General features: G+C 39.9%; 1 protein-coding gene across 6 annotated transcripts in view; it reads left to right on the top strand.

Moving 5' to 3' along the window:
- Positions 1-2,483: 2,483 nt before the first annotated feature.
- The window catches only part of WDR11 (WD repeat domain 11), a 42,295-nt gene continuing 26,389 nt past the window's right edge, over positions 2,484-18,389 (top strand). For 5 of the 6 annotated variants that reach the window (XM_086752314.1, XM_086752316.1, XM_086752317.1 and 2 more), the window contains exons 1-8: positions 2,484-2,643; positions 4,335-4,446; positions 8,290-8,443; positions 10,415-10,588; positions 12,451-12,637; positions 14,603-14,768; positions 15,477-15,591; positions 16,351-16,546. In XM_086752314.1, the coding sequence (XP_086608440.1) occupies positions 2,558-2,643; positions 4,335-4,446; positions 8,290-8,443; positions 10,415-10,588; positions 12,451-12,637; positions 14,603-14,768; positions 15,477-15,591; positions 16,351-16,546 (1,190 nt within the window). In that variant the 5' untranslated portion in view covers positions 2,484-2,557. Of the gene's footprint in view, positions 2,644-4,328; positions 4,447-7,552; positions 7,588-8,289; positions 8,444-10,414; positions 10,589-12,450; positions 12,638-14,602; positions 14,769-15,476; positions 15,592-16,350; positions 16,547-18,389 lie in introns of those variants that run through there. The other variant, XM_086752319.1, reaches the window with a different exon arrangement.

Raw genomic sequence — 18,389 nt, forward strand, 5'->3', positions numbered from 1 at the left:
TCTGCTTTTACCCATTCGATGAATCAGTTTGTGGCATGGATATCTACAGCACAGTGCCTGGTATCGCAGTCACAAAACTCACATCCTTACGTAGAGCAGATACGTGCGCACAAGAGCCAGTGTCTGAACTTTAGCAATAGTCACCACTAAAAACACTCGCAGTTATGTTAGTGGAAATTTTGATTTCACTTTTTAGGAAAAAAACCAAAATTTTTCAAGTCCAAATCAATCAAATGGGCATTGGATGCGGATATCTGGGATTAGCATTCTTGTTTCCCTTTTGTGTCTGCGAGTGATTACACCCATATTTCAGATCTGTGTCTGTTTATCTGACGTATTTCTCAGGAGATTTCTCACACTGGCAGTGTATAGGATATTATAGGATTGATGAGTACACTGTTATTCTTTTGCCTTACTATTTTCACGTAGCACCTCTACGTTTCAGTTGAACTCGGAGCTTCCATGAGTTCTGGGCACGAGACACTGTACAAATGCAGGGTAACAGACAAATCCCATCTCAAGACCTAATGAACTGAATCGACCAGAGAAAAGTGGAAGAAAAAAAAGTGCTTCCTTATCTTGTACTGGGTGGGAAATGAGAGAAAGAGATGTAGATTTGGATAAACTCACTCTCCCTGGGTACTGTTTAATGTATGAGACTGCATCGGCCAGCTTTAGATAACGTGACATGATTTAGAGATTGGCAAGCTTGCGTGCAGACCGAGCTCGCAGTCCCGTTCATCAGCCCTCTCTTTCTTTTATCTATGACTTCTCTGATGCTGTGTTTCAAAGTATTTCATAAACTATTATGACAGTAAAGGTTGATGCAGCAGTGATTTACCTGCTCAAGATTATTCCATTTAATTATTTCATGGCACCAATGCTTGGAAGAGATGTTGCCTGGGTAACAGAATAATCCTCTCTTCTTTTTATAAAAGCTTTAAATCTTTTATGTTTCGTTTCATCCCTCATTCAGAGGATTAAACCACCCCAATACTGTGGCCCAGCATCATTACACTGTATGGTTCCCACTCCTAAATAGTCATTTGGTGACACAGCCCTCAATTCCTCCTTCCTAATGTAGAATTAGCAAAAATAACTGCAATTAATGAGGTTAGTGGCTGCTCGGGCTCCCACAAAATTGATCTCTGGAGGTGCAGATCATGTTGTCCTCAAAAAGTAGCAAAGAAAAAAGAAACAAAATATTATTCTACTTCTTGAAAAAAAAATAGATTTTCAGCTTTTAAGGGTAAAGAGAGAGATTTTGGGAGAAGGAGGTCTTGAGAAGTAAGTTCCAATATTAAAGTGACCTGAAATAGTATCAAGCAATGTACTATGTTTCATGAGTAGATTTCTTTAGAAGATAGTTGGAAAAGACATGAGCTGCAGGTTGGTTCTTGAGTTCCCACTTGCACAAATTCAGCTGTGATTAAAAAGAAAAGAAAAAAAAAAAAGATGGAACAGCACTTATCGCGTTTTCTGGGACAAAGTGACACTGCAGCTCTGCAAGAATGTGCGGCTAGTATTACGATCTCGCCAACTTCAGCCATCTAGTGGCATCTCTTCCACTACGAAAAATAACAAATAAACAATTACTAGCCACCTCTGTTTTGAGGAGAAACAAACCCCCAAACAGTGCCTAGATGTCAAGTAACGTGCCTGGAGCTACGTGATTCTGGCCATCTCAATAATGCTGTGGCACAGAAAAAAATAAAGAAAAGCCCTGGATGTTTCAATGCTCTGGTGTCCTCTGGTGCAGGTGGCTCTGACAAGCACGAGTGACAGCCTGGGGTGAGGCTGGAGGACAGGTTGCATGACATAGGACGGGGTGCCCTACGGCCAAGGTCAGTGCTTCCCTCTGCTCTTGAGGGATGGAGCAGCAACACAGTGGTTACCACCACAGGGCTGCCACTGCTGCGTTTTAGAATCATAAAGTCATAGAATGGTTAGTGTGGGAAGGGACCTTTAAATGTCATCTAGTCCAACTGCGGTCACTTTGGAGCAGAAGTGGCTCTGCTGAAAGAAATTTGTTGGTTCTAGCAGCAGCTCCGGCAGCATCCACGGAGGATGGGAGTCCTTGGCGTGCTGGGGTGACTCAGGTGCCCCAGTCGCGGACTGTCAATGCCCAAGGTGCCCTGGAGCTCTTCAGCCAAGGCAGACGAGGCCTCCGCCATTCCCGCGGCGGGTTTTCCTTCCAGGCCGCGTGATTTAAAGCCAGCGCGGCAGAACCCGTGTCCCTAGGCCCGGCTGGCTGCACTGGGGTTACCCCGCGGCACCGTGGGGCCGGTACCCGAAATGGCGGCAAGGGAGCAACAGCCGCGCTGAGGGGCGCGGCCCGGGGCAGGGCGGCCGCAGACCCTGCGAGCGGGGGGGGCGTGGCCGGCCCCGGAACTGCCGTTCCCGAGCTGCGGGGCCCCGGCGGACCCCGGCGGCAAGGACCAGCGGCACCGCCGAGGCGGCGCTTCCTGCGCGGTAGCGGCAGGGCCGGGCTGCGGAGTGCTCGGCTACCGGTTGCCCGGGCTGGGGCCGCCCCGGCGCTGCCCAGCCCAGCCTCGCCATGCAGCGCTTCACGGTGAACATCAAGCTGCCGGCGCGGACCCTGACGGGCGCCCTGAGCCCGCCGAACAAGGGGGCGGCGGACTGGTGAGGGGCCGGGCCGCGGGCGGTCTGCCGGGCTTGGAGAGGGAGAGAGGGGCGGCTGAGGTGTGCGGGCCTCTCCCTCCTCCCCGGGCCGCCCCGGGGCTCCTTCGCCTCAGCCGCCGGGCTGGGTTTCGCTCCCCGCTGGCCTGCCCCGGGTCTCCCTCCTCCCGCTGTTCCCCGGGCAGAGGGGCCCGCGGGTTTAACCGGGCGTCCCTGCAGTCACAGGCCCGGGTGCCGAGGCTCTGCCAGCGCCGGGAGCTGCCGGGCGGACGGTGAAGCGGTGGTACTGTCCCCGTGGAGAGGCGGCTGTGCCCTCCCGCGGGGGAGTCGTGTCCTGCCGCCTTGGCCGAGGTGGTCACCGCAGATACCCGGGTTTTTTTTTGTTGTTGCTGGAAATGGGGACGCTGTGCTGTTCTGTCCAGGGCAGGTCCCCGTCTGCGAGGCACTGTGCAAGCTGCTGGCGTCCCCGTCCTCCTCCCGTTCCTCGCTGGAGAGGCTGGCAGAGCGCTCTGTGGAGTTGTTGGTGTCCAGCTCCCAAGCAAGAACAAAACCATGACCGTGGATGAACCGGGGCCAGTCCCTTCTGCAATTGGCAGTGACATTTGCTTTTCAGGCAGAGGTCTTGTTGGTGTAACAAACTGTAGAGATCAGAGAAGCTTCTTCTGGTTTCTAGTTCTATTATTTCTGAGGCTTGATGTACAAAGCCACTACGTATGCTGACAGGCTGAGAGAGCTGGGGCTGTTCAGCCTGGAGAAGAGAAGGCTGTGGGAAGACCTTATAGCGGCCTTCCAGTATCTCAAGGGGGCCTACAGGAAAGATGGGGAGAAACTCTTTAGTAGAGCCTGTTGTGATAGGACGAGGAGTAATGGTTTTAAGATAGAGGGAGGTAGATTCAGACTGGACATTAGGAAAAGGGGTGGGTGGAACACTGGGACAGGTTGCCCAGAGAGGTGGTGGATGCCCCATCCCTGGAAACATTCAAGGTCAGGTTGGCTCTGAGCAGCCTGCTGTGGTTGGAGATGTCCCTGCTCCTTGCAGGGGGGTTGGACTGGGTGGCCTTTGAAGGTCCATTCCAACCCTAATGATTCTATGATTCTGGACCAAGTAGTTTTCTAAAACTGTGGTCTTTAGGTTTGTCAGTTTGCAAAGCAGTGAACACTGAACTTATCTGAATTTTTTAGTTTGAAACTTTGTTTTTCTATTTTACTTGTTCCCAATTGCTTGGTGTTCATTGTAGCTTTATAATTGTCATCGGTGGCCGCATTAACCTCTCCTGAAGTCAGACAGGCCTCAGCAGATTTTCACTTTTTTGGAGTATGTAAAAAAAAATAAAGGAGATGCAGTTAATTATATAGTTGCAAATATATTGCTTAACTGTGTGCTTATGTAAAACTAGAGAATGCTCTTCATCAATTCCTATGGGATGTCTTAAATTTACAGAAGAGGGTTTTTATAGGTGGACACAGAGATGCTTTGCGGTGGCTTAGGGTTCCATCAGCAAATGGTTCAGCAGGCAGTGCAGCAGTGGAGTTTTATAATGCTTTTGAGTTTTATGTTATGAAATAGTTTTTGCTGTTTGATGTTTGGGTTTAGTAGTGTGCGCTCAACTTAGGGGAAAAAAAGGACCTCATTCTTGGTGTTAAGTGCTTTTTTTTCTGTTTTGCTTGTTTGATGATGATATATGCTTTTCTAGGGGCTGGCAAGGTTTGATTGCATATGGATGTCATTCTCTTGTGCTGATAGTTGATGCCAATACTGCTCAGACTTTACAGGTCTTGGAAAGACACAAAGCTAGTGTTGTCAAGGTGAGACATACATGTTTTAAGGTATATTACTTGATTCTGGTGTTTGTATTATTTTTCTAAATTGCTGTAAATACTTGACATTCTATTGGACTTGATTTTCACATAAAATCTGTTGTAAAATACCTGTATTTTACGTGATCTTTTTTACAGCTAAATCAAACCATACATGCTGAAATTTGAGCTGAGGTTGATGGTATACCTTTATAGAAGGTATAGAAAACATAGAAGGTATAGGCTATATAGAAACATTTGGTAGTGTTAAAGAACATAGACAGAAATGTTTCTTAGAAAGCTCGTAGCATGGCAGAATTTCAAAGGAACATTACGAAATATCACATTCATCTTTTTGTTGATGACCTTGCTGATTTTTCCTGTCATGGGGGTAACCAGTGCACTATACAACTAGAAAGTTACTTTTAAGTTTTTACTTCTGCTCTTACCTAAAGAAAAGAAACAAGAGCAGACAAAACTGAACATTCATTTTAGTGATAAAAAATGGCTAAAAGTTAAGCTTAAGTGTAGGGTACCTGTCCTTTCCTTTGAAGGTCCTTGATTTGAAATTGCAGAGCATTTGACTTTGGGTCAAGTGTGGAACAGGGTGTATTTCTTTGATACATCATTTCTTTGACTGTGGAGAGTGACAGATTCAGTCAGGGTTTAGAGGAACGTTTTGTTGGCAGATGCAATGTTTGATAGTCAGCCCAAATGCTATATCGGAAGGCTATCCGTAATTTATGAAGTAAAATAGATTTTAGAGGGATTTGAGGTTTTTCTGTGGTAAATGAAAAAGTTTTGAATGTGCCTTTTGGAAATTGCACACTATTTTTTTTCCTGTGTGTAATTTTCTTTAAATAGACCATCTTCATATAGAAACACTAATAGTGTATCAGATGTAACTACTCTGGTATTTTAAAATTGAACATAATTATTTTGTCGTGGATTTGATAATTTACTGACTTTGAGCCATCGTGTTCTGATGGTGTCTTTCTGCACACTAAAGGGCTTCAATTTTTTGGTGAGTGGTTTTGAAATTTCTAGCGTATTCAGTAGTTGCACAGGTGTTTCTGTATCTTTGTAGTGTAGTATATTTCTGTGCTACAGAGTCCAATTAAGTGCATTTTTTTTCTATCTTCATAAAGAAACTGTTCAAATACTGGGTGGAAATGTTGGGTAGGGCGAAACTGGTGTAGGTCCGTAGAAGATCTTGGCCAAGAACCACATAGATAATGGCATTGTAGCTTTTAAAAATTATTGTAAAGTTTAGGAATTAGTTTTGCTTGATTAGAGAGAATTTTGAAACTGGGGGAAAAAGGAAGATGGAAGGGTTCGTTTCAAAATAGATACTTTTATGTATTTTTTTTGAGACTTGTGTGCTGGGGCATGTTTAAAAATAATGCTAAAATGTCACAAAGGACTGAAAACTGATTTCTTCCAGCATGTTTGTATACTTGCCCAGATCTTTCAGTGAAGTTTGAAGATTCTCAGGGTTGCCCAAACATTGCTGTCAACTTAGAGGTTGTGCTGCTCTTATGAATAGTCTCTCTGGTGACAAATGTGAGGCAACCTGTCAGACTCTCACTAAGGAGAGACTGTTTCTCAGTTGTTTTAGAGCAAAGGTGTGTACATGACAGCAAGCCCAGAGTAAAGGACACTGTGAATCAATACCTTTGCTTACCTTTTGCCAACTTGTTTGGGTAAGCATACCCTTAGCCTCGTTTGTCCCTAGGCTACGCTTTAAAACAAACAAATCTATTCCAATGTCTGTAATTGAGGAAAAAATAGAAAATGGAAGGAGTATGGAGGTAGCAGCTGTAATGATGACTCTGTTCTAAAATTTCCATGTAGCTTAGATAATGAATTGTAGCAAAATTAGTTTTTCATCCATGTAACGATAGCATTTTAACATGCTTCGGTTCCATTCACTAGATTTGAGAAGTAATGTTATTTCCATAGGAAAGCAAACACTGAAGTCCAAGTAGTTTTTAATAATTTATAAGATAACTTTTCAAAACCACTATCTGGTGCTTTATTAGCAGAAATAGCCTGTAAGAAAATGACTAATTTATGAGAAAGAAGAATGAAGAGAAATTCTGTCCTGCTTCAAGAAGGAGACATTATATGAAAAATTATTATAAAGCCATGATCATTGCAGATAGCTTTACATTTATATGTAAGAAATTCTTTTCAATTCATAGCTGACCTTTTTTTGTTTGTAAATGCTAAGAGCATAAATAAGCCGAAGGGGATCTGTAAGAGGTCTACTGTGTATGTCTGACTTAAACTCCTTGTAGTAGAGGTCAGCTTCTCCCCCAAAACCCGTGCTTCGTATTTGAAAAATTTCAGAATGCACCACTGTCTGCAATAAAAAAAAAGCAAAGAGAAAAGCAATTTTCATAATCCTTTTGCAGTCTGTCTGACTATTTGAAGATCCCTTCCAACCCTAACCATTCTATGATTCTATGATTTTTCTTTAAATACTTCCTGGCCTTTGGCTGCCTTAACTGTGTCTGAAGTAGGTCACGATTTCAGTGAAAATGGGTCCATGTTAGTTGTCCATATGTCCTTATACAGGAACAATTTTTTGATTGAGGATTGAAATCTCATTTATGTCTGTTCTGATATTTTAAAAAACAGTGATAATAAAGTTATTTAAATCAAGTGAGATAGATTGTGAAAATTAAAAAAACCTTCACCTCTGATTCTTGTTTCTGACCAATCGCTGCTGTATTTTGAAGTCAGGGTAGAGAGGCAGTGACCAGTACAGTAAGAAAATAATTTATTTTGTCAGAGGGGCCAGGTCGTATGTGGGAACTTTGTTGGAGCAGTGCGACTACAGTGAGAAAAGTGGGCTTACAGCGTTGGAGAGGCACATAAGCTCTAGTTGAGAGTGATCACATTAAAGGTCTCCCTTTTGTTGTTCATAACCTAGTGGCAGCTCCTCCTTTGGGAAGTGATGTTTTCCAGACTTGGAATTTGCTTCAAAGGAATACATATTTAACTGAGGAAGAAATAGCTTTGCAGGTTTTAGTAATTACTTGTTTTAATAGCTACATAGCTACATGCAGAGATCCTCATGGGTGATTTTTTTTTTTTTTTTTTTGAACAGCAGGGACTCAGGAATTGCAAAACTGGAATTTGCAGGTAGAGGAGAGTCTCCTAAGAATTCTTTGTTATTCTGGTAGAAACACACTTTGGGTTTATAGCTAGAGCTCTTTGAAGATTGCTTGCTGTACATGTGTAATATTTGTTTAGTTTATTCAGCTGGGCTTTTGAGATACGTCCTGGTCACACGTCTGAGAGGGGTAGCACAAAGGTGGCTACAGTCCTCTGAATGGCATTATAAATGTAATTCATGTTGCAAAGTTATTTGTGCCTAATGTTAATTCTATTTCTGTATTTCTAATTCTATATGTGTAAAAGTTGGATGGTAAATTTTCAAGTTTCAGGTTTGTTTTTTTTTTTTTAATTGTTGTGTATAGGTTTGTAGATGCCCACAGAACCTTAAACATTACCATTTAGTTTCTTCTAAATATTTGAATAAAGATTTTATATACATAGCATATATTTATTTTGTTGTAGTTACCTTCAGGAACAAGGAGCATGGATTTACGCAGTTTGAAAATATCAGCCATGCAGTCAGGCAGCACAGTTGCAACATTCCTTAAATTTGCACAAGTTCTGGTAGCTTAGAGGTGTACTTACACAGGTGTTATTAACATTAACTGTTACTATGCTTTTTTGTTGAGTTTATTATTATTAGTTTATCCATCTGAAAAATATGAAGTATGATATCTTTGGTATGTATGTTTGCCTCCTTTGACCAGTTTTCATCTGTATCTTCAGGTTAAATGGGCTAAAGAAAATTACCATCACAATATTGGCTCTCCGTATTCTTTGCGTTTAGCTTCTGCTGATGTTACTGGAAAAATAATTGTATGGGATGTGGCAACAGGAACAGCTCGTTGTGAAATACAAGAACATGCAAAACCAATTCAAGGTAATGATAGTGTGTGATGTTTGTAGAAGTTACTTTATGGAGCATCGTGTACAAGTTGATCACCTAGGTTTTGTAATCTACACTCAATTCTGCCATTGAATTTTACTGCTGGGATTACTAGCCTTCTGTATGTTTGCTTACTCATTTTGTATGTAAATGTGAGATTTACTGTCTCCCAGAGGGATGCTATGAAATTTAATTCATTATGGTAATATTTTCCAAGATCTTCTGATCTTCATCTAGAACGGGTAGCCTAGAGCCTGATGGATGTTTCCAGGGATGGGGCATCCAGCACCTCTCTGGCAACCTGGGCCAGTATTCCACAACCCTCATTGTAAAAATTTTTTTCCTAATATCTAATCTAAATCTACCTCCCTCTATTTTGAGACCATTATTCCTCATCCTGTCACAACAGGCCCTACTGAAGAGTCTCCCCGTCTTTCCCAGTACCACTGAGGTACTGGAAGACCGCTATAAGGTCTCCCCAGAGCCTCCTCTTCTCCAGGCTGAACAGCCTCAACTCTCTCAGCCTGTCCTCATAGGAGAGGTGCTCCAGCCTTCTTATCATCTTCGTGTCCTCCTCTCGACCCTCTCCAACTGGTCCATGTCCTTCTTGTGTTGGGGGCTCCAGAACTGAACACAGTACTCCAGGGGGAGTCTCACCAGGGCAGAGTAGAGGGACAGAATCCCCTCCCTTGGCCTGCTGGCCATGCTTCTTTTGATGTAGCCCAGAATGTGGTTAGCTTTCTGGGCTACAGACTCACATTGCTGGCTCGTGTTGAGCTTCTCATCCATTAGTACTCCCAAGTCTTTCTATTTAGGGCTGGTCTCGATCCATTCTCTGTCCAGCCTGTATTTGTGCCTGGGATTGCCCTGACCCAGGTGCAGGACCTTGCACTTGGCCTGGTTGAACTTCGTGAGGTTGACACGGGCCCACCTCTCCAGCCTGTCAAGATCCCGCTGGATGGCATCCCTCCCCTCCAGCGTGTCAACCACACCACACAGCTTGGTGTTGTCAGTGAACTTGCTGAGGGTTCACTCTATCCCACTGTCCATGTCAAGATGTAAAACAGCACTGATCCCAATACCAATCCCTGAGAAATGCCACTCGTCACCAGTGTCCACTTAGACATCAAGCCGTTGACTGCAACTCTTTGAGTGCGACTGTCCAGCCAATTCCTTACCCACCGAGCGGTCCATCTGTCAAATCCATGTCTTTCCAGTTTAGAGAGAAGGATGTCGTGTGGGACAGCGTCAAGTGCTTTGCCCAAGTCCAGGTAGATGATGTCTAAGCATACAGAAAGAACAGGTGGCTCTCTGTTTTTACTGACAGAAAACAGTCTTTTGTGTCCATTTGTCTTGAATGTTAAATGATGCCCAGTTGTGATGAGTGGCAGCAATACCTCATCAGATTGACTTTAGTGTTTAAGCACTGTATTTGTATTTTGATTGTGTATTACAGTCAGTTTAATTTTGGTCTTTGACTTAAGACTCTGTGTTAAAAAACATTTGACGTGGAGAAGACATTTGTTTCCAGCTTCAATGCTGGTCCAATACTATCTCAAATGTTAATTGGGATGGTGTATGGTTCATGGTGTTGTTCCAGATATTAATTGGGATGTTGTATGGTTCTTCTCATTTTGACTCTGCAGCAGTTCTGTACAATACGCTACGTTGTTTCAGGTAGGAATTCACTGGATGAAAAGGTATGGCTTCTTCAGATCGAACGTGGACTGTGTGCGTGTGTGTGACGTGTAGCCCAGAGTATTGCTGCTTGTTAAAAACACAAATTCAGGCCATAAAAGAAATTTAGTTTTTATAATTGTGAAATAGAAACATCTTGTTACTAAGAAGTCTCTATTCACTTTTTTTAAAGACAAGGTATTACAGAGGAAAAATAGTTTTAAAACAGAACAAACTTTTTTTTTAAAGTTAATTTTGTTGTTTGTTGTGCTTTCTTTCTTTTGACAGACATGCAGTGGTTGTGGAATCAAGATGCTTCTAGAGATTTACTGCTTGCCGTTCATCCACCTAACTATATTGTACTGTGGAATGCGGACACGGGCACCAAACTTTGGAAGAAAAGTTATGCTGAAAATATTCTGTCTTTTTCATTTGACCCCTTTGATCCATCACACTTAGCTTGTAAGTTTGTATGTATAAAATAGTGTGATGTGAATACGTGTGACTAGGAAAAATGTTAAACTAAAATATTAATGTTGAGATTAAGGTAATGAACTGTAGAGAATAATGTCATTAATGCCAAGAAGAAGTGTCAAAACAAAGGCAGGGGAGTCTTGGCCAATGTGGAATCTTCTAAAATAAGATGTTATTGCATGAGAGGAGGGAAGAAGTAGACATGAGTAGAGATCTGAAAAGAAATGTTTGAGATAGGAGCTGGAGGAAGCCAAATATAGAGAGCCCTGTTAAACTGCCATAAAAAGCTGTAAAAGGATAGATGCTGAGGAAGAATCCAGTGAGATAAGTAGACAAAGAATAAATCAGATTTTCAACAGAAGGGTTTTATTTTAAGGTAATAGAGTGTGAGCACCAGTTTCAGAAGCAATTCAAATGTCATGGGCGATGTAGTGCAGATTTTTTGACATTTTAGCAGAAAGAAACTAAGAAAAATAAGGGAGTCGCCATTTTATTCTTTAATTTAGCTTGATCACTCTTGATCTATAATGAGACAGTGCAGTTTCCAGGCTTTGTAGTTGACTTTTTTGTTTTTTTTTTTTTTTTAGTCTGCCATACCATTCAACCTAAAAAAATAACATGTTTTTTTTTCTGTTTGTATAAACGTGTAGTAAAATCTTAGCTACATCTTTATAACTCAGCTGAATCTTTATGGTGATACATAAATAAGGTGACTTAACAATTATTTGAGCCACGCTCTGCATGAGAACAAAAAATGGTAATATAGCAAATGTGGATAACCCTGCCTTCTATTTGCATTATGAAGAAGAAAAATAGTTGATGAGAGAGAATAACTGTACTGAAGAAACAAGGGGTTTCTGCTGGTAATCCCCACAGTATTTTTTTAATATAGACTTAATTTTGAAAATTTGAGTTTTGTGAATATAATCATAGAATCATAGAATCACATGGTTGGATGGGACCTATAAGATCATCTAGTCCAACCGTCTTCCCACTACCATTGCTGCCACAGCTACTAAACCATATCCTGTAGCTTCTCATCAAGCCGCCTCTTGAACACTGCCAGGGACGGAGACTCCACCACCTCCCTGGGCAGGCCGTTCCAGTGCCTTACCACTCTTTGAGAGAAAAAGTTTTTCCTCAAGTCCAATCTAAACCTCCTCTGGTACAACTTGTGGCCATTTCCTCGGGTCCTGCTTGTTGCCTGGAAGAAGAGGCCAAACCCCTGTTCATCACAACCTGCCTTCTGGAAGTTATAGAGTGCAATGAGGTCTCCCCTGAGCCTCCTCTTCTCCAGACTAAACAATCCCAACTCTCTCAGCCGCTCCTCATAAGACTTGTGCTCCAGACCCCTCACCAGCTTTGTTGCCCTTCTCTGGACACGTTCCAGGGCTTCAATGTCTTTCTTGTAGTGAGGGGCCCAAAACTGAACACAATACTCAAGGTGCGGCCTCACCAGTGCCGAATACAGGGGGATGATTACCTCCCTGCTCCTGCTGGCCACACTATTTCTAATGCAGGCCAGGATGCCGTTGGCCCTCTTGGCCACCTGGGCACACTGTCGGCTCATGTTCAGCTGAGCATCAACCAACACCCCCAGGTCCCTTTCCTCTTCACAGTCCTCCAGCCACTCAGCTCCGAGCCTATAGCGCTGCAAATTAATTGTAATGGACCATCTGCAGCTCTTCCAGTAGAAGATGCCTGTTGTCTAGCATTATGAGTTTTCTACCTAATACAGTGTTATTAAAGTTATTTGCATTTCTCCACACCAAAATGTCATTAAAATGGAACACCACCTTCAAATTGCAGATTGTATTTTGCTATAATAAAAATTGTTTTTCTTGGTACAGTGCTCACCAGTGAAGGAATAGTGTTCATCTCTGACTTCTCTCCTTCCAAAGCACCTGCCAGCTCAGGGAAGAAAGTTTACATCTCTAGTCCCCATTCCAGTCCTTCTCACAACAAGCTGGCTGCTGCTACGGGGGCCAAAAAGGCCCTCGATAAAGTAAAAATCTTAATCAGTAATGAAAAACCAAGGTAGGTTGCAAATATTTATTCTCAGATAATGTTTTACCTGTATATTTAGCTGTATATTTACCTGTACCTGTATATTTTTTATATATATAGTTAGATTAAAGTCTGTAAGATAGGTAGTTGTAAAAAAGAAAATTTGTTGGAGTAGGCAGATGGTTGGACGTCCTATATGAGGACATTATGTAAGAATAGAACATTGACAGTCATTCATCCAGTTCTGTTGATAAAAACAGCCGTATCGTTTTAACATGCTTTACATAAATTAGTGACATAACAGTCTTCTTTTGCTAATGTATTTTCATGCAGGTGTAGATTCAGAAATAACTTTCTTAAAGTAAAAAAAAAAAAGATAAAAATGGGCTAACATAATTTATTCCATTTGTGGGATGAGAAGGGATATAACAAGAGAATAAAAATTCTGTAAGTACTGATACCTGAGAAGAGTTGTCATTCTGATGTTATACATGGTACTGCATTAGGAGGCATTTTTAAAGTTAATAGTGTATAAATAAAATTATAATTTATACATGCATATTTGTCTATTTTCTGACCTTTTAAAACTAAAGTTCTTGAGTTTGAGATTTTTTTTTTGTTAGAAATTCTCTACACTACTTCTTTTGTGTGGTGTAATTTTTTTCCTTTTGTACTTTCTATTGGAGTAATAAAAGTGTTTCTCAAATTTCTAGTGAATTTAAGAACAAACTAAATAGACTATTATCAGTTAGCACTTGACACCAAAATTTAGTGCAGATATGAAATTTATACTGTGTTTTATTAAGATCTTTAAATTGCAAATTGGGGAGCGGATGTGATGATAAATAATTTAAGAAACTGTGATTTTTATGTAAAGTTAAAGGGCATGATCTTGTCATTTTATGTTCTATAATGCCTGATTTGTGCTGCATCAGACAGAACACCTGATTTGGAAATACCAAGACAGGACATACACTGCTGCATCCTCATGTGTGCTCTGCAATAACAGCAGATGAGCAGAGATACCATTTTTCTGCATTCTCCTGATAACATTTTAATTTCTATATGAATATTGACAAGGGTATGATAGGCTTCTCTTTTCTCCCTCCTTTTCCATCCATAACAGAACACCCAAAAAGAGTAGAACAGGAAAAGGGGAAGTAAAAATTTTTAGCAGCAATGGTTTATCTGGTTTTATATTAGTTTAGAGAAACTTTGAGGAAGGGGGAGCAGGAGATTGTCAGGAAAGTGACTGCAGACAAAAGGGGACTTATACTCCTGAGGCAAGGAATGAGATGCAGGAAGAGTGTGAGGAGGGTTTAGTGTGTGGTAGAACGAGGAGATTAAAACCAAACAAAACATCTCAAAGGGAAATTACATTAAGTTAGTTCAGAGACCTTCAAACCTGAACGCAATATAAGGATGGTTTTCTTCAACGTGACTTAAGTACAGCTCATGGGCTGCAAGGTACATGCAATCCAATCTCCTGTTTACAATCAACATGTTAACGATGACGAACACTCGTGCTCTTTGCTACTTTCTTTCAGTTTGAAGACTGGTATTTTTGATAGGCTACTTCTGTCATTTCAAAATAAAGTAATATACATAATATAAAAATTGAAGTAAGAGGTATATTTAACAGTAATTTCCCGTGAATGCCAGTACATATTATGGCAGCTAGCACTGTTCATAATTGAATTGCTTTGTATTTGAGATGTGCAAGAATTATTTGTTCCATTTGAATTACTTATTGTTTTAAAAATTACTCTGTAATCTTACTTAGACAAAAGTCAACAGACTGTGTGTCTTATAAAGGTCAATGATGCTTTGCACTGCTGTAGCAATTTAATGGAAATTTGCAGTTCCTTAGTGATGAAAATAGGGAATACTTGAAAAAATGCACCTGCAGGAAAACTTATGCTGTTAATTTTATTTTGATCTTGAAGTATTTGTTGATACTGAACTTGATTAAAGTTTATATCTGATGTTTTGCAGTGCTGAATCTGTAACACTCAACGACTGTCTTCAGTTGTCATATTTGCCTTCCAAAAGAAACTACATGCTGTTATTGTATCCCAGAGAAATTCTGATTCTTGACTTGGAAGTGAATCAGACAGTGGGTGTGATTGCAATTGAAAGAACAGGTGTGCCTTTCCTACAGGTAATGAAAATGTGATTTTTATCATTGTAGTAGTTTATTAAGGTCATATGTAGGTTCATGACCTACTTATAGTTGTATTTTGGTTAGTTCTAGAGAATGGAAAGAAGTTAGCTCACCAGAGAGAAAAATGTCCTCTGAACCAAGCATTGTTTAATTTAGTTTTATGAACTCTGCAGCAAACCTACTTTATTTTGTGGTGTTACGAAAGTTACCAGTGTGGAAACGGTGCTGTGGAAAAAAAGGATGTTTCATTCTCTGGTGATTTAAGCTGCTTACACACAAGTTAATGCTAGTTCTCTGAGCATCCACCTTTTTTTGAATAGACAGCTAAGTCTCGTCTGAGGTCTTATTGAAGCATCTTTGTTCTCTTGGAATCATGAATTCTGGTACCAAAAAAGAAAGTTGTCTTTTTTTTAAAAAGTGATATCTAAAAAGAGTATGCGTGAGTATGTCAATCTTTAAAAAGAAAGAAAGAAAAAAAAAAGAATCAGCAAACAGTTCAAACAAAACTTCTCAATGAATTTCTGAGATTTATTTACTTCCTTCATCACAAGTACTGTTGCTAAAGAAATTCATTTAAGCGTTGCATTAATAGTAACATTTTTAGTGACTTGCTTATGCATCAGATCCTGTATGTTCATTTGAAAGTGTACTTTGCAAAGGATAAAATTTTGATAACCCAATATAATTTTGTATCTCTTTATCTAGGTAATTCCTTGTTTTCAGCGTGATGGGTTATTTTGCCTACATGAAAACGGTTGTATAACATTAAGAGTTCGCAGATCTAACTGCAGTATAACTGGTACTCCAAATGAAGAGCCAGGTAAGTTCTGTGTCAAAAATGTCCAGAAATGAACTTTGAGGCATTTTAATTAATACTTTAATACCAGTATTAACCATCATACCTCATACAAGATGGTGAATTGCAGCCCTTCTAGGACATTTTATTTTTAAGAAAAAAACCCATATTTTTCAGACAGACACAAGATTTTAGAAGTCATTTGGTCAATTGGAAGAATTCATTTTAGAACTAAGACACAGGCTTGAATTTAGATTAAAATCTAAATTATTAAACTTTTGTCTCTTTTATGAGATGTTACTAAGAATAACCTTTTAAACATAATGGAGGAGACTGGAAAAAAGAAGGGAAAACATAGTAAATGTAAATAAATTATTTTTTGGGTAGAGTTTGTTTTGCTTGTTTTGGTTTTGGCAGTTTGATAATTTCTGGCAAGCTACATTACTTGCTTCCAGGTTTAGCAATAAACCAAATGACTTTTGGATTGTGGAGGGCAGATGCACATTCTGCCCAGATATGAAACAATAATTTTTTTTAGATTTTACAGGATTCATGTGGAATAAGATATTTTAAAGACAAAGTTAAATTTTGGAGAACTTTTCAAAGCTGTGTTGCAAGATCAACAGTATGTAGTTTTTTATTATTTTTCCTAATTGTTGCACAGGAAGCATGTGCATTTCAACCAAAGAGTTCAGTCATTCTGCAGATTTACTTCTGTTGATTGATCACATCGTGTTTTTTCCATTCTAATTGTTTGTCCTCTGTGGGACATTGATGTTACAGATCCAGACCCAGTTCAAGAGCTGATTTATGATTTAAGAAGTCAGTGTGATGCAATCAGGGTGACAAAAACAGTTCGACCCTTCAGTATGGTGTGTTGCCCAGTGAATGAGAATTCTGCAGCTCTCATAGTCAGTGATGGCAGGGTAATGATCTGGGAATTAAAATCCAGTATTTCTGGCAGAAATGTGCGTAACAGGTAATGGGATTTATTTTTCTAATCAAAACTTCCATCTATTACATTTACAAGTGGTGTGTATATTTAAATAAATTCTAAAAGCAACAGTGTTGTCCTTGTGTGTATGGTAGTATGATGTGCTATGAGTGAAAGGAAGAGGAGCAAAATATATCATTCAGACAGGTTAGTTCCTTTGCTTTGGGGAAGTGAAGGAACTGTATTTACTCTTTCTTTAAAAAAAAATCATATTAAGTGGTTGGAATAAGGAAACAAAAGATAGGAATGAATATTCTCATTATTTAGGGGGAACATTTTCTTCTCATTTGGCTTTTTTCAGACTATAATTTTCCTCAGCAATGAATTGCTCACTTTCTATGACATGAAAGGACTGCAAAAATGAGTTTGGAAAGGACTCCATTTTTAGTAGGGGAAAGGTTTTCTGCTAGATTTGTGTGAATTTGGCACAGAGCAGTATAAGGCTGCACAGCAGGCAGCTGGAATACAGTGATATAAACACTGTTTTTATATACAAAGCCTTTAGAATTTTAGCTTTTGAGCAGTCTCTAAAATACTGTATGAAGTAATATAGTTCTTTAAACATTCAGTGTATTAAGATTGTTGTGCTGCAATTAACATTTAAAGTACTATTGAATAAAATAAATAACTTATTGCCATAAAAGAAATTCTTGGTACACGTTTAAATGTCAGAAGCATAGGATTTTTCAACACAGATCCTTTTATTGCTTATCAGTGATTTAATGTTTTTATTCTTGGTGTTCTCAAAAACTGTTAGATTGATTCTTTGTGATGCATATCCAAGAGAGCTGTTTAGGATCCATATGTTGCTGGGTTTTACTTCTTAGGTTCTTAGGCTCCTTTCTAAAACATTTATTTTTATCGTGATTATATAACCAGGACAAATATAATAATAATAATATAAGAGCCATTGAGCCTAGAGGATTGTGGATGTGGTTGGATTGTCCTGAAAAGTAAAGCATCTTTCTAGTTGGCACAATCTTTAATGGACTTTGAAGGAGTCTTACTCCATTAGCTCTTGATCTTACTGGGTTTGACGGTCTTAATTAAAATTTGATCTCAAGTCTGTTAAAGTGGGATTAAAGAAAAAGGCTTTGTACATTGCCTAAACTGCATTTTTGCCTACAGCTGGCTGCAGTCAGTAGACTTTGGTTTATGACATAGACCCGTCCTCAGCCCAGCAAGATGTGGTTGCCAAGGCTGCAAGGGCTGTTTGAGTCCTTTTTAGATGGAGATTGCGCTGGAACCCAGTACAGTCATGAGGGAAAAAAATAGCACAGAAACCTGATGCATAGATATCTCACAAGACTGTAAATGTAGGTAATGCTGTAAGTTTGTGTTGTAGCTCTGTGTATGCAGAGGCAGTAGTGTTCCATATGTTTATGTGAAAGGCTTCAGTTACAGATTTTGTCCTCTGGAACCTACATAAGAAGTTTACATAGGTTGACAAAAACCATTCCCCAAGTTTGGGAATCTGTTCTTAAATGTCAAAATATTTATGATTGTTCCTTAGCTGTATTTATTAACATAGCTCTACATATTAATACGCAATGTGTTAAAAGCCTGCTTTCAATGCTTAGGTACACCAGAAAAAGGGATACATCTGTCTGCTTTTCTGTTATGTACAAATGTCTCCGTAAGGAAGATGAAAGTTATTTTAAATTTTGTACAGTTTTTTGTGCTTTTTCTCCTGGTAGAGATGTTAATGGAAGTTGATGTTGGGAATGATCTTCTTAAAATATTCTACAAGTAATAAGTGGTAGTAATACTGAGAGAACAACCTAGGGGGAAAAAAAAAAAGCGAGGACCGAAGCGAGCAGGCGATCCA

The sequence above is a fragment of the Chlamydotis macqueenii genome, chromosome 7 (assembly GCF_036417535.1).
Source record: "Chlamydotis macqueenii isolate bChlMac1 chromosome 7, bChlMac1.mat, whole genome shotgun sequence".
NCBI classification, from domain to species: Eukaryota; Metazoa; Chordata; class Aves; order Otidiformes; family Otididae; genus Chlamydotis; species Chlamydotis macqueenii.